Source organism: Enoplosus armatus, chromosome 18 (genome assembly GCF_043641665.1).
Source record: "Enoplosus armatus isolate fEnoArm2 chromosome 18, fEnoArm2.hap1, whole genome shotgun sequence".
NCBI lineage: Eukaryota > Metazoa > Chordata > Actinopteri > Centrarchiformes > Enoplosidae > Enoplosus > Enoplosus armatus.
Window position 1 is genome coordinate 13,380,685 of NC_092197.1, and position 15,295 is coordinate 13,395,979.

The window sequence follows — 15,295 nt, forward strand, 5'->3', positions numbered from 1 at the left end:
GCCAAGTCTATGAATGGGGTCATAGAGGATTTGACTGCATGGAACTATTGATGTTATGACAGAAAAACAGCACTGGCTTCCATGCAGGGGGCAGAAACTACAAAAGTCTGAAATTTTTAAAAGAAAAGATTTTGCTGATTTAAACTCAAAGCTTAATCTATAACAGTTATGTAAAACTTTACATTATCTCACGTTTGCTCACATTATCTTTATCTGGGGTAATGCGATTTTTTAAAAACCTAAATACTCTTGCCTTTGACTCGTAATGCTCTTCATGCTGCGGATAATCAGATGTAATGTTGAATGTTTGAAATGTATCATGTGCTGTGGGTTAGCGGTTCAGTTCTGCTGTAACGGCACAGGGTCGGGTCCATTGACCACCAGCACATTCGACAGATGCGAAAACGACTAAACCGGCGAAGATACGACTAATATACACAATGTCTACTTTTAAATAAAAACATACGGCTGAAAAAAAAAATACATATTTGCAAGTAAATATTCCACATAAAGTTAAGTCGTAATGAGTCAGGCAAATTGTCGTAAGTGCGGACCGGAAACAACGCTGCATTTACTTGCTTTCCAACATGGCGACTAACTGCACGTAGAATTTTGTTTTTGGGTACAACATCACGGATTATCGTAACATTTGGACCACCTGCAAGTTATTTGGTTCTCAGAAAACCACCACTGTACCGTCGTTTTGTTTTGACGAGTAATTTGGAGATGTATCGTCGTGGAGCAACAACGAAGGACCACAACAACAAACCGGTGAAGAAGGACGTGAGTGACAGTGATAAATACGCCGACCTCTTGGTGTTCGGCTATGCCTGCAAACTGTTTCGAGACGACGAAAGGGCTCTTTACCACGAACATGGAAAACATCTTATCCCATGGATGGGGAACAAGAGCATCATGATTGATAGGTCGGTTGAACAAACTTAGACCGAAACATTATGCTAACCATCTATCATGTCCGCTAGCCTGTTTCAAAATTCAAGGGACCACTTGGAGTTTGTCTTGCAGAAGCTTGGAAATACTTGCAAACTGACGACGAATATTGTATTTCTTGCCTGTTAACTTGTTTTTGGATGTCCTGAACTGACAACAAATGGTATCTGAGTTTTCTAGAATAACATAAGAAGATGCAAATCCCTGCCAGTCTTTGCTAACATTAGCCATGATGCTGAAGTATCAACATACATTCCGTTGTCAATTCATTAGGCACACCAGCTAAAACTACTGCAGTCTAATACAACAGCACGGATACAAATGGGGTGGAAAGTCTAACGTTAATTGACACCACCGTAAAACTGTGAAAATGAAACTTTAAAACCTTCACGAAGATAGGATTTATGGCAGAGCTGTTGTATTTGACTGCATTAGTTTGTGCTGTGCACCTACTAAACTGGCAATGGAGTGTATTTTGGAAACAAACATGAAGATATTTAAATTTCATGACCTTTTAAGACTACTTAAGTTAGCTCTTAGGTGGGCTTTGCATCTTGGCATGTTGGGAGAATTTCCTCTGGAAACTTTCACTCTGGGACATACTACATAAGATAAACTGAAAGCAAAAAAGGAGTTTGACACAGAAGATTTTTCATTCTTTCTGTTCGAGTTTTGCCGAAAATGCCAATGTGTTCACAAAGCAAATGACCTGGGATTTTATTATGCTTTGCTGATACCCACAAGGCCAGAGCAAATTCTAACCAAGACTGAAGTTACTGCAGTTAAGGTGATTCAAAATATCACAATGTCAATGTGAAACAAGGGGGATTGACTAAACAAGAAAAGGTTTAAAGGTGCGTTCAGCCTTTCTACAAAATGTTGCTGCATGTGATGGAGTAATGTTTTATTGCCAACTTCGTGCAGAACACCTAATAATTTACTCTAACTTTTAAAATAGTGCATTTATTCTTTTGAATCACCTTGATTTGCAGTGGCCCAACTTGTGTTTCATTTGTACAGCCTTTGTATGTGTGTCTTTATCACATAACCAAGTTTTTTCCCCAGCAAGGTAGGCTAAGGGGTCCCGCCAAACCCCGAATGCCAACCACAGCACCCCATTTCTTTGTCTTCATGAAGAAACTGCAACTGAGAAGTGGCGTAGAGGGACGAACCCTGGAAAATGTCCTCCATTTGGGTTCTTACGGATAGGTATTTATGTGCTCGGGTTTGTGTGAATGTAACTTTCTTTGCAGATGTAGACGTAATGATGAGTGTTACAGGGGGGAATTGAACCCTGTAAGGTAAGAGGCGAGTTGCTTTGTTTTTTTTTCATTCGTTCTTTCTTTTGTAGGGTTGTTGGTTTGTAAGAAAATAGCAGCAGAAAGCTTTTGAGGTATCTTAAGAGCACGATCGACAATTAAGCCCAAGGACTTAATTAAGACATTATTGTGTTGTCAGTATTTTGAGAAATGTTCACAACTTCTAGTATTTTACAAGTATACTCCCTAATGACAGACTTACAGAGGTAGAACATTTTTGATGTTGTAAATTTTGGGTTTTAGGTCCCCCTTGGTAAGTAGCTCCATGTTGTGTATAAAAGGCTTTGTCGACTTCCGTCTCTCTAATCCTTTTATCATCCAACAGATACGATGGGCGTGGTCACTTACATGACCTTTCAGAGTATGACAGCGGGTCATGGAATACATCCTACCAGCTGTCGGAGGAAGAGGACAGGATTGAGGCGCTGTGCGATGAGGAGAGGTACCTGGCTCTACACACTGACCTGCTGGAAGAGGAGGCCAGACAAGGTGGGTAGAGTGTTAGTTCTGACATTGGGCAATAAGAATATTTAAATGAGGGGGGGTTAACACTCACGCGTATAGCACACCTTAATGTGACTCCTTAGTGGGTCATGCTGGATGATATTGAAGTAAATATCTGCTTTCATTACTTGAATGAGTCATGGCCTTTCCCACTTAATGAAGGCAAACAGCTAGCTAGCAGACGATGTAGCTATGCCTATATGACTTGTAGTACAGAAGGTAGAAATTCAAAAGGTAAATAAGTAAATGTGACATAAATCAAGAAGGTCATGTGTTTTTAAAATGAACAATTGCTGTTATATATTGCTGTACAATATATACGTACATTTTGTTTACATGTACTTTTATAAAAATATTTATTCATTTATTTGTTAGCCGTTCAATTAAACAGAAGGAAGGGCTTCTGGTTAAAACATGACTGACAAGAATGTCCCTTAAGGTTTGTTAAATTGCTGCAACATATCTCTGTGTTGTTTCAATGGCATATAGTAAACATAGTAAACATTGACATATGTTGCTACTTTCCTACTAGCATAATGTTATGACCCTTACAAATGGCTTGAGTGTGAGTGTGTATTTTGCCAGCAGTTACTGATGCTTGCAGGCAGCCGTCACTTAGGCTGAATGCTTTTGTAGTAGCCAAGGTTGCAGGGCAAGCCATAACTTAACACAAACTACCGACATGGCACAGCAGCATGGCCGCTGTCAAACTGAAATGCTCCCAAAACAACTCTTGAAATTGCTGTATACTTTAATCTAGGCTTCTGAACAAAATCTTGATTTTTCCAGGACAAATCTTCAACAGACTTACATTCCCTTCTAAGACATGTTCAGCTTTCCGTCTCTTTTAAAAGGACTGGCTTTGACTCTGAGCTCAAGAGCGCCCATTTCTATGTAAATCACCTTCGACTCTATGATACTTGCATCTCAGTCCTCTTACATTATAATGAAACTGGCTGTTTTGATGACAAAGCACCCTTCTGAAAGACAGACTTAATGACTGTAATTGAATTAATAAGCCACAGTTTTAAGTGAAATATGGTGTCTTATGCCCAAACTGACAGGACAGAATGAGTCAGCTAATGATTTGTGTCACACACACACACTTACACACCCACTGTAGAAGGTTCATCCCCCAGGCTGGTTTGCCCTTGAATTTGGAGGCCTGACCCCATTCACTCAGGCTATTACCCATCTGTCCAGTGAAGGGACAGCAGGAAAGCATTAGAAATATTGATAGTTTTAGTGGAAATTTTGCCCTTGCTTCTTTACTAAAGAAATAGTTTGCCATGAATTTCATGGCAAACTATATCTTTCCCACCAAAAGGGATGGTGTCTGGGGCCAAGTAACGATGTATATTTGTGGGGGAAATCAGCATTTGCATTATGTTGCCTGCTTGATATTTTCTGTGTGAAAAGGAAAACATTAACCAATTCATCCACTGATTCGGACCAGAGCAAACAAACTATAGTTTTGAAAATGCCCCAAGAATGACATCAATCATTTGGTACCAACTTGTGATGCTACTTAATTATTATAATTGATACATTATTCTTAATAGGTGGATGTTGTAAGTTATCCAGGGCTACATCGAAATATAAAATCATGATCATGGATGTAAAATGATCATCAACATTGTAGTAAATTTTCCTCTGTTTTTTGTTTCCTTGTTTTCCACAGAGGAGGAGTACAAACGTCTGAGTGAAGCTCTGGCTGATGAAGGCACCTACAATGCAGTGGCCTTCAAATACAGTGCTGACTACTACGATCCCTCTCAGCCCACTGAAGAGGAGGATGCGAGAAAGGAAGCTGGTGAGAACTCGCATCACTCACAAACTGGCCTAAGGAGTCACATAGTTAGTTAATCACTCTCAGGTACATGTGAGGCTGTTCAGTCAGTTGGATATACTCACAAATACACACACACTTTGTGTAGGAACGATGTGACAAAACCAGGAAAGTAAAATGCATAACACTTTTAGAGGTAGAACTAACACTGCAAAGTACAGGAACTTACAAATACAAGTCTCACTATTTTCGTGCTCCTACATGTTTCCTGTAGGCTACCACACATCCCTCTGGACTTGTGGTTTTTCAAAGTAATCACGTTATAGTGTGCATGTAAATGTACTGCTTGAAATCTTGGATCTTTGATAGACCTCTTGTGTCCTTGACATGCTTGTGGTGGGATGTGTACCATAGCTGCTTGACTTTTGAATTTTTGGCTGTTGCAGTCTGCTGGGAACGACACAGCAGGTCTGTCTAATCAATGTGCAGAAACGCACCCAGGGGGCTACTGAAGTTTAATTTCTGCCTGCAGAGCACACAATGAACGTATTTGAAATGTTTCATTTAATTCAATATTACGCAGCGATATTATATTAATAATAATAATAATCACCTTTGAACATCAGCGCCAACTTTGGTTTTCATCCATCCATATCTGATTTCACACACACACACACACACACACACACACACACACACACACACACACACACACACACACACACACACACACACACACACACACTCACTCACTCACACACAGTCCTGAAACTTTAAATATTTGATGTAGAGATAGCTGGAAGCACTTTGTCCCAGCCAGTGGCCTGACAGTTAAGCAGACTAGATGCCTCTCCTCTGGGGAGATTGTAGAGCTGCGTCCAGGGTATGAATGCACTTGCTAAAGCTCCTGATGCCAGTAGAATTGGTCTTTTGGGAACAAGTCAATACGGGTCATGTCACACTGGCCATTAATATTTTGCTACAGTTTTAGGTTTTTGTCAGGTTTTTCCCCTTCTCTTCTTTAAACATTCTTGACATAAGTCCCCACCACAATGCAAATGTATAGCCACAAAGAGAGACTGACTATGGAAACACATAATCACAATATTAATCAAGCATTGTCACTGTCATTAGCTCTTGAGTGAGGCATAATACCCAAAAGGTTAGTTGCAGTCTAATTTATTATTAATTCATTTATTACATCTGTTGTCTGTCTAAACATGAGGTCTTATCTTCCTGTAAAACTCACATACAACACACTAATTGTTACACAGTCATTTCACAATACACTCATCAGTTTCACATTCTGTCAAAATATGGAACTTGATTGAATGTGTTGTATATCTATTAGCTGAGCTTATTTAAATGTACCCTCCTCATCTACACTGAAATACCTGATTTCCACATATTTGTACCTTTTGGGACTGTTGGCTGTCCTATTCAGCCTGTATTTCGTCTTTCAAAATTGGGGCACTGTTTGGAAGGCCTTTGTATGATAATTAAATTAGACATAACATGAGATGGATTGAACACATGGGCACTTTGTGGATTTCAGGCCTTGCCAAAAGCTGATATCAAAACAAGCCAAGTGAAATATGTAAGAATGGCTATGTCTTCAATTAGGGGCCTGTCTCCTTCATTGCTGTGTAAACATAAAAATATGTTAATCTAGTTTCCACTTGATCTGTACATTTTCATCAAGTGCAGATGAAACTAAAGGATAGAGGATGAAGTGTGTAGTTTACTGTGATATATTTGTATAGTGGATGGAATAGCGGAGGGCATGTGGTTCACCCACTTTTAAAATGTTTTAGGAACGCAACATTAAACTCAAGATACTGTTCAACTGGGTATATATCCAGCGGGGTATATTTGCTTTTTGATACAGGAGTTAATCTTATTCTTTTTGTCCTAATATCTCTTCACTTGCGTAGAAGAGGCAGAGCCCGAGGAGAGTGAGGAACCATTCGTTGCTCCCCCAGGGCTCGCTATCCCTTCTGATGTGGAATTGGTGAGTATTAAATATCCAGCTGGCTTACTGATGTGGATCCCTTATTGTGCTCTTATACGCAGTGTATATATGCACATAACATATAAACATGCATATGCATAGTGGGTTTACAGAATACCAGGAACATCTGTAGGCTATAATGGAATTTAATACAAAAATACTTAATAATATAAATAGATAATAAATACTTCCTCTGTGAAGCCTTTCATGCTCAGATATTATGTAATAGTCCACATGATGAGGAAACGGATTCTGATGTCAGTGTCAGCCATTTTTCTATTGGCAACTTCTAACCCTAACCCTAACCCTAACCCACTCCCAAAGCAGTAGTTTGATTTTGCACTATGGTTTATTTTGTAAACAGAATAAATGTTGTAAACTGCGAAGGCTGCTGGAAACTGTCCATCTCTATACTTATCCCTGCTGCCGTCGCCTGCTCTCATCCCCTTTCCAGACGAAGTGCAATCTTGTCCAAAGACATTCAGTTTACTATCATAGAAAACTAAGAAAACCACAGAAATCAATTTTACAGATTCATTTTCTGTGGATTGACTTATTCATTAATCGTTTCAGCTTTAGTAGAGATGTCTGAAATGAAAGAATGGTTGACTGTACAGGATTTCCACCAGAAATTGATTAGCAGAGGTGGTAAGCCACCCAGATACTGACACATCCCATCTCAGGATTAATTTAGTTATTAGAGGACAGTCTAATCAATAGCCATTCAAAAGTGTGTTATGTGAAATAGCACCTCTTCTTCTTTCCTCTTAAAGTGAAAAGTGTATTCATCTTTATGTTGTTAGCACACTTCTGCTTCAGCACATATTCGTTATATAAAAATATACTTCTACATTTATGCTTCACATTGACATAGCATCCAATAAAAACAACAGGCAAGAAGTAATAAACTATAAAATGTATTGCTGTTGTTTTGTTCTGGGTTTTTTTTTGTATCAGACAATCTTCCCACAGGAGCAGGCCAGTCCGCAACCAGAACCCTCAATGACCCCCTCCAGCTGCTGCTTTCTTATGCATGAGAAGAAAGACTAGCTTTAATGTTGGCATGGACTGTGTGCATATTCAGTATATATCATGCTGGGTTTAAACAGCCAAAACACCCTTGTGCATACATACAGAGCACAACCTGGCTGCAGTACATGATATGCATTTAATATTATTGACTGCTCCCTAGATTTTGAAGGAATATCCTTCTCTCTGTATACATTTCAGTGTAGTGTATTTCTCATTATTTCTTAAGACTATTCTCATTTTATTTGACAGTTACAGCAGAGAATGACAGGCAGCATGGATAGAGAGCAGGGGAATGATTCGCATCAATGACTTAGCCAGAATCTAACTGGGATGTTGTGATGCATCTCAGACCGCTACCTTACCAGGATGCAAATATGAATTATTTCATTGCAGTTTACAGTGCAGTATCAGTTTATTGTTTATATGTTTATTTATCAACCTTAAGAATATTGTAATGGATTTTGCTTTTACTAGACAGTCGACAGTGGTCATAACAGAGAATACAATATGTGATCAGATTAGAAAGGATGTCGTAATTAATTGGCATGGACCTTAGTTGAAGGCCAAGATGACTCTTCTTCTCTGTGCTTACATGAGATAACAAATGACTGTAAACTGTACGTTATACTTTCAGGATGCTTTATGACTATTACACATTAGTTATGCTATTCTTTGGGTCTTTGACGTGGCAGCGCTGTAGCTCAGTTTCTTTGTGTATGTCACGTCAATATAAAAAAATGTTTTACACTCCCTTTTTACCTAATGGCTAAGTTCTGAAATTGGAGTGCGAAAGGCCCTTGTATGTCAGGAAGTCCTTGGCAGCTTAGAACACAATAATGGCCTGTTAGCATTGGACATTGGCATCTTTTTGGCCAGTGTCTTGAAAGGTAGTATTTATTATGACTTTCATCTTGATGAGATATATGTGTTCTTTTGGAGATTGCTGCACCTTTCTGTACTCGCTTGGTAATGACAATGATTAATCATTGAAAGCACACAAGGGGAACAATAATGAATGAATAATGGACCATTTCTTGTTCCACTGATTTCCACCCCATGTGTATTTTAAGAATTAATGTTGTCACAATGAACATAAGAGTGCCTGGCAGGAAAATGCTTCTGAGACAAAATGGCCTGTGTCCTTGGTATGAAGAAGCCATTCATTAACTCTGCATTGTATCTTAATGTTATTTGCAGCAGTCATGTTCGCACACTGTTATCTGTAGTACTGCTGCTTATTTGTTACTATTTTGCTTGAGCTTCAAGAGTGTTTCTTTCTTGACTGTTTTGTAGCCGGCAACCATCAAGACCCATAACATCATCGAGAGGACAGCCAACTTTGTATGTCAGCAGGGGGCCCAGTTTGAGATAGTCCTGAAAGCTAAGCAGGCCGGCAACTCCCAGTTTGACTTTCTTCGTTTTGACCATTACTTGAACCCTTATTACAAACACATCCTGAAGGCCATGAAGGAAGGTCGATACAACCTTGTCTCCGCCAGCAAGCAAGAGCAGTCGCAGGGTGAGTTATAGAAAGCAGTGACTGAAGCCATAGGTGTTGTATCCTCACACAGACATTACACTTGCAGAATCGAGAAGTGTCATGTACGGTAATCAATGCAGAAATATATCAGATCTGTAATACAAACAGAGCAGAAGAATACATTACAAACATTAACATTCTGCATTGATTATAATGTTAAACATTTGCTCATACACATATTCATTAATTTTTACTGTAGAATCCCACTCTGATGATTCAGATGAGGATGGGGATGGCAGTTACCTCCATCCCAGCCTGTTTGCCCCTAAAAGGAGCTCTCGCCTGGAGGAGCTGGTGAAGGTAATGTACATAAAATGTTAACCTGTTTGACACAGTTGCTACTTTACATTGCAACGCTGTCATGTGAAAACCTTGAATCTCCAAACATTTTAATGAGCTAGGAAAAACAATCTGAAAGGGGGGTTTAAACGACTTATGTAGCTTAAGATGTAGGAAAATGGTCTTCATTGGACAATGACTCTTTATTATAATGTTTTGAAATATGCAATTCTAACTGGTCGGCGACCACTGGCCTGCCATGTAAATTATATTTACATCTTCCTAGTACTGTCCATGTCTGTTACTGCATTCTTTATTCTGTTTTCTTGTCAGTCATTAGTCTTTGACAGAGCACCATGAATGGAAGCCTGACTTCTTACAGAAACATAATGAGCTCCTTTTAGTAGCAAGCTGACTTACAGTTGCCTCCCATCAAGAGGGATTTTCTTTTCAAATCAGCCACTCTAATTTTTTACTAATGATTCGTTTTTCATATTTTATGGGGTTAACGCTTAAATTCTGTAGATCTCTTTATATTGCACCAAAGAAGATTAATGCATAAGATTCCTTGCAGAGTAATGCTTAAATATTGCACTGCATTTTGTGGTTTCTGACTTCAGAGAGCTTTGAATATTTGGTGCATGTATTATATTATTACTGTAAAATAGTTCTGTCTCCTATAATACGCATGTGGTTTGATCTCTATGACGTAAGCATTCCTTTACAAAATATGACATAATGGCGTCGATAGACTGTTTTTACCAAATAAGCCTCATTCTGCTGCAGCCTCTAAAAGTAATGGACCCAGACCATCCTCTGGCAGCTCTTGTACGAAAAGCCAAACAGGAAAGGAATGGCACTGCAACAATGGAAACCAAACCAGAGGAAGTGGCAGACCCAGCTGCATCCAGCACACCAGCGCAGTACACTGCTGATCGTGAGTATAGATTTATTTTTCCTCTGAGAACAATACACAACACATCTGAAATGTCTGCTCTACTTGATTTTGTTCTGTCTTTCTCTCAGCTGAGTATGGTTGTTCTTGTTTGTCTATCACTGAGCACAGAAATGAGGGAATTCTGGGAGGAATTTCATGTCTCATATATATATATAAATATATTTATAAATATATATAATCCCTGCCCTACTGTACAGGTATTAAAAGTGCATTTTCATTATTGTTTCTTTGTACTGTTGACCACAGAAAACAGACATTTGACTTTTGGACCATTTTCTGCTGATAGTGTTCTGCCGCTGCTGGTTGTGCAGTACAGTTCCCCACTACTTAATGCTGACCATAGTTGATGTGAAGGCATTTTCAACACCTTTCAGCAAAGTAATATTGAGCTTAGAGCTGTTCTGGGGCAAACTTCTTGAAAACCAGAGGGCCTGACCTGAACCACCTCTGAGGTGGATCTATACTTTCTAGTCCACCTGGGTTCTGGGTCAGGTTTGATAACATGAGCAACACATAGTGCATCTCTAGTAAGGGGATCTTCATTGTGTTAGAACTTGAGCATATTACATTAAAGGGATAGAAGTAAGTGCTCTCATTCTTGCTTGGAGACACTAGAAGTCAGAATAAATAAATATCTAAGTTCTAAAATTACATCGCATACATTCACATTCTTTGGATGCTCACCATATTTAATTGCAATCACTTTTCCCTCAGATAGTCTTAAATTAAAATGAACCTGTACCCAGCAGCCTACCTTAATAAGCCTTATTTTTATTTATATTTATATATAAATATATATTTATATTTATTTTTTGATTATATTTAACTTTATTGCCATTGGACCGAGTACAAGTACTGAGACAAAGAAATGCAGTTTAGCATCTAACCAGAAGTACAAAAAGCAGTAAAGTGTGAGTAAATATATTAACTGTGAGGGTTAGATATATACAGTGTGCATAACATGTGCAGCAGTTACAATAGATTGTGCAGGGTTAAGTGTGAGTATAAAATATATAGTGCAAGTGCTAATATGCTAATTATTTGACATATATACGGAATAAAGAGCTAGAGGTATGTATGTATGTATATGAATACAGTGTATACACTATAGGTCTGATATGTACAGTATAGACAATACTACTACTACTACTACTACTACTACTACTACTACTACTACTAGGTGGATTGTAGCAGTGAACTTTTTGAACCTAGTCACAGACCTTGGTAAATTACATTATTATGAGCTACGTAAGAAAATCACATGAATATGACTAGCAGTATTGAGGCTAATGTAATTGCTTGATCATTCGCATACATAAAATATTTAACATTCAGATGAAAAGTCATCCAAGAGATTACATTTTTAAACTGAATGATAATTAAATTTTCAGAAATTAATGAAACAAAACAAGAATGCCTGGCTTCTATACATACTATATGCAAGGTCATGTGCGTATCCATCCACGATGAGTCACATCCACCCCCACTGCACGTTATTCATCACTCTGTCGCTTAAGCAATTCCTTATGTATGTGTTCATCCTTCCCTGAAACAGCTGCTTAAATAAACCTATAGTCATGGGCCCTCCTGACCCTTGAGTGTTTGCTTGTCCATTACTGCAATTTATTCATCCCTGAGACAGTCATGGAAGGTGTCCTTTGACTTGGTCTTTGCTACAGAAATAGGGCTGATAATAAATTGGTTGTGGATGCTAGCTGCTTAATGCTGTTGATATGCATTGTTGCTCAGAACATGCTTTTAATTTGCCCATCCATTTGGCAGTGGTTTGTTTGGTCCAATGAGAAAGCCCTCTCTTGTCTTTTGAACATTTTTTTGTTTTGCCACTTTGGATGTTAATACAGGGCATGGATAATAAGTTGCTTCATTACCTCTTTTGTACTGGACTGCCTCCCTTAGATTCGTGTATGTAATGACTATGCTCAAGACCTAGCAATAAGAGCAATTCCAAAAACTCCTGCTAACTTCAACATGAAAGTCAATCTATGTAATATATCTAGCTATCTGATCATCTGTCTATCTGACTATCTATCTGTCTGAACAACCATTCAACTAAATTTCCTTTTTGGCCTTCCACTTACACATCTTTAGTCTTTATCTCAGCTGCAACATTTCAAGTTTTGGTTTCCATTTTCCTTACTGGAGAAAATAGGATATGTCATTAAAGTCAACCAGCTCAGTGACTAATGTGTTAATATCACACTGTCTCCACTTTGACACTATCCATTTATTTTGTCTCTGTCCCTGTGTTGCCCCCCTCCTCTCCCCCGCTCTCTTTTCAATAAGGGGTCTTTGTAATACAAACCCACTGATAGTGAAGAGGACCCAGTCAGCTCCATACATATTTGGACAGTAACACTATTTTTGTTATTTTCGTTCTTTACACCGCCACCATGGATTTAAAATAAAACAATTAGTATGTTCTGTCAGTGCAGACTTTCAGCTTTAATTCAAGGGTATTGACAGCAATATTGGGTGAACTGTGCAGGAATTACAACCATTTTTATACATAAACCCCAGATTTCAGGGTACCAAAAGCAATTAGACAAATTAACATAATAAGAAATAAGTCATCATACTAAATAGTTGGTTGCAAATCCTGCCTGAAGTCTAGAACCCATAGACATCACCAGATGCTAGGTTTCTTTCCTGGTTAGCTCAATTTGATTCAGATTTCACTTAGTCATCTAGTTGTTAGGTATAAAATTTGGAGATTGCATGCCTGTGTATAAAACCCCCCACAAATAGCTCACATGGGGTCATTGGGGTCAACTTAGTACCTCAAAAAGCTCTTGGAAAGGTTTCTGCGGTCATGAAGGTCTAAATCTTTGTCCAGCTTTTCCATTTTTCCTGCCTTGAAAATGTAATTTCAGCATAGTGACTGAGCGCAAATGTGGCATTTTATGTTATTTATAGGCTTTCTAAACAAGCTTGGTTTTGACAGTTTCCATTTCCAGTGGCAGATGACTTTTCCCTGACCTGTTGATGTTCTTCACCAAGGCTGAAATAGAAAGATTGCCGTGACAAGACTCTGAAATTAATTAGTAAATCATTCCTTGACTGTCATGAAAGCACCATCATTTCACATCAAATCAAAACAATTGTTTCTCTGTACGTCCCGCTTTTCAATGTAACTGACACAAGAGCAACACCCTACACTATAAAGCATTACAGCATATGGTCACCATAGAGTTGAATCAACGACTGTGACAGTCTCAAGCTAAACATTATGATCCTCTCAAAGCTATTTATTGCGTGGCTGTGGAAATGGATGGCATTATATTGTGCAGTTTGTGTCCACATGAAGTAACAGTAAATGTTTGTCCTTTATCAGGCACAATTGAATCATTTCTGGGAGGAATTTCATGTCATAATTTCCGGCTCATTTCTTTACAGCCAATGCAGCAGCAATGTACTATGGGTACTACATGCTTCCTGATGGAACGTTCTGCTTGGCCCCGCCTCCCCCAGGGATCGATGCCAGCTCCTACTATAACAATATGCCGTCAGCTGTCATGGCTCCTCCTACATCTTCTGGAGCTTTGCCTAATCTGGGAACTACACCCACCCCTCCTGAAACTATCGCAACGCCACCACCAGCTACAGCCCCCTCTCAGGTCACCAGCTCTGCTGCTCCTGCTGTTGTACCAGAAACCAGGTCGGAAGTAATTCCTGTATAATACTATTTTCTTCTTGATAGTTTTAGTGGCATTTTAAATGAGTCACTCACGTAAATAAAACACTGTAATTTGAGGAATTACACCAAGGTAAGAACCAAGCACACCTGTTTTAATAGCTGAAACATTTCTGTCATCTTCAATTGTCCCCGAAAGCAGTTCGAAAGCCGAAGCTCCAGTTTCCACACAAGCAGCACCAGCCATCATCCCCCCACCACCGGACATCCAGCCAGTCATAGACAAGCTGGCCGCGTACGTTGCTAGGAACGGTCTTAAGTTTGAGGCCAGTGTCCGTGCCAAGAATGATCCACGGTAAGTGTTCTTACCAGAAATAAATCTGTTGCTCCGGTCAGGTGTTGGGTTTTAAGAACTCTTATCAGTAACTTTCCCGTCAGATACTGCAGAACCTCTTCATCATCCTCTGGCTCATCTTTTATGAGTGCTCACCTCTAATCTTATACAGTATGTGTTCTTCCCTGTGCCTACTATAGGTTTGACTTTCTGCTGTCTTGGCATCAGTACAACACCTATTACGAGTTTAAGAAGAATTACTTCCTGCAGAAGGAAGGAAAAGGCTTGCCAGAGGTATTAATCTATGTATATTTATGTGTGTGTGTGTGTGTCTGTGTGTGTTTTTCTTTGCATAAGAATTAGATAGAGCCCCTCCAGCTTTTTTTAACCACTTAACATTCCTGTCCCATTTTTGGCACTTGAATGTGTTTGACACAGTTGACCAGTAGCAAAATTGTTAATGAATTCTAATGGTTATGGTGACCGTACCGCAGCAGTTGTAGCACAGCTGCCACAAAATCATAAATTACTCCTTTCTTTCCTAGAGAAATACTTTCTTCATAACAGACATTTTGAAATTCATTCAATCATGACATTATTTTTTTCTCTTAATATTTTAATTTTCTAGATGTTTTTGCTAAGTAGACGCAGGTAAAAGCTCAGTAATGGCTATGCTAATACTTCACCCTGGCAGGTGACCTTCACACCTACGAGCAACACTGTTCTCCCATTTGTCTCCTGTCATCAACCTCCCTCTTCTCTACACCTGTATGTAATTCCGTTAACAGCATTTGCAGCCAAAGTTTAGACATGGGAAAAGGTTGTCTAAGCATTCACTGCACTTACAGTCAACCTTGAAATTAGCTGCTTTTTTGTTGCTGATAAGCTAGGACCTACCATGCTAAAATTAGAGGTGTCCTGATCCA

General features: G+C 39.0%; 1 protein-coding gene across 2 annotated transcripts in view; it reads left to right on the forward strand.

The window, feature by feature from the left end:
• Positions 1 to 631: 631 nt before the first annotated feature.
• The window catches only part of sfswap (splicing factor SWAP), a 45,386-nt gene continuing 30,722 nt past the window's right edge, over positions 632 to 15,295 (forward strand). Inside the window, exons 1-10 of one of the 2 annotated variants that reach the window (XM_070924554.1) lie at positions 632 to 926; positions 2,596 to 2,759; positions 4,456 to 4,587; positions 6,498 to 6,574; positions 8,900 to 9,125; positions 9,346 to 9,446; positions 10,212 to 10,362; positions 13,798 to 14,059; positions 14,235 to 14,390; positions 14,570 to 14,663. In XM_070924554.1, coding sequence (XP_070780655.1) covers positions 727 to 926; positions 2,596 to 2,759; positions 4,456 to 4,587; positions 6,498 to 6,574; positions 8,900 to 9,125; positions 9,346 to 9,446; positions 10,212 to 10,362; positions 13,798 to 14,059; positions 14,235 to 14,390; positions 14,570 to 14,663 — 1,563 coding nt within the window. In that variant the 5' untranslated portion in view covers positions 632 to 726. The remainder of the gene's footprint in view (positions 927 to 2,595; positions 2,760 to 4,455; positions 4,588 to 6,497; positions 6,575 to 8,899; positions 9,126 to 9,345; positions 9,447 to 10,211; positions 10,363 to 13,797; positions 14,060 to 14,234; positions 14,391 to 14,569; positions 14,664 to 15,295) is intronic. The other variant, XM_070924555.1, reaches the window with a different exon arrangement.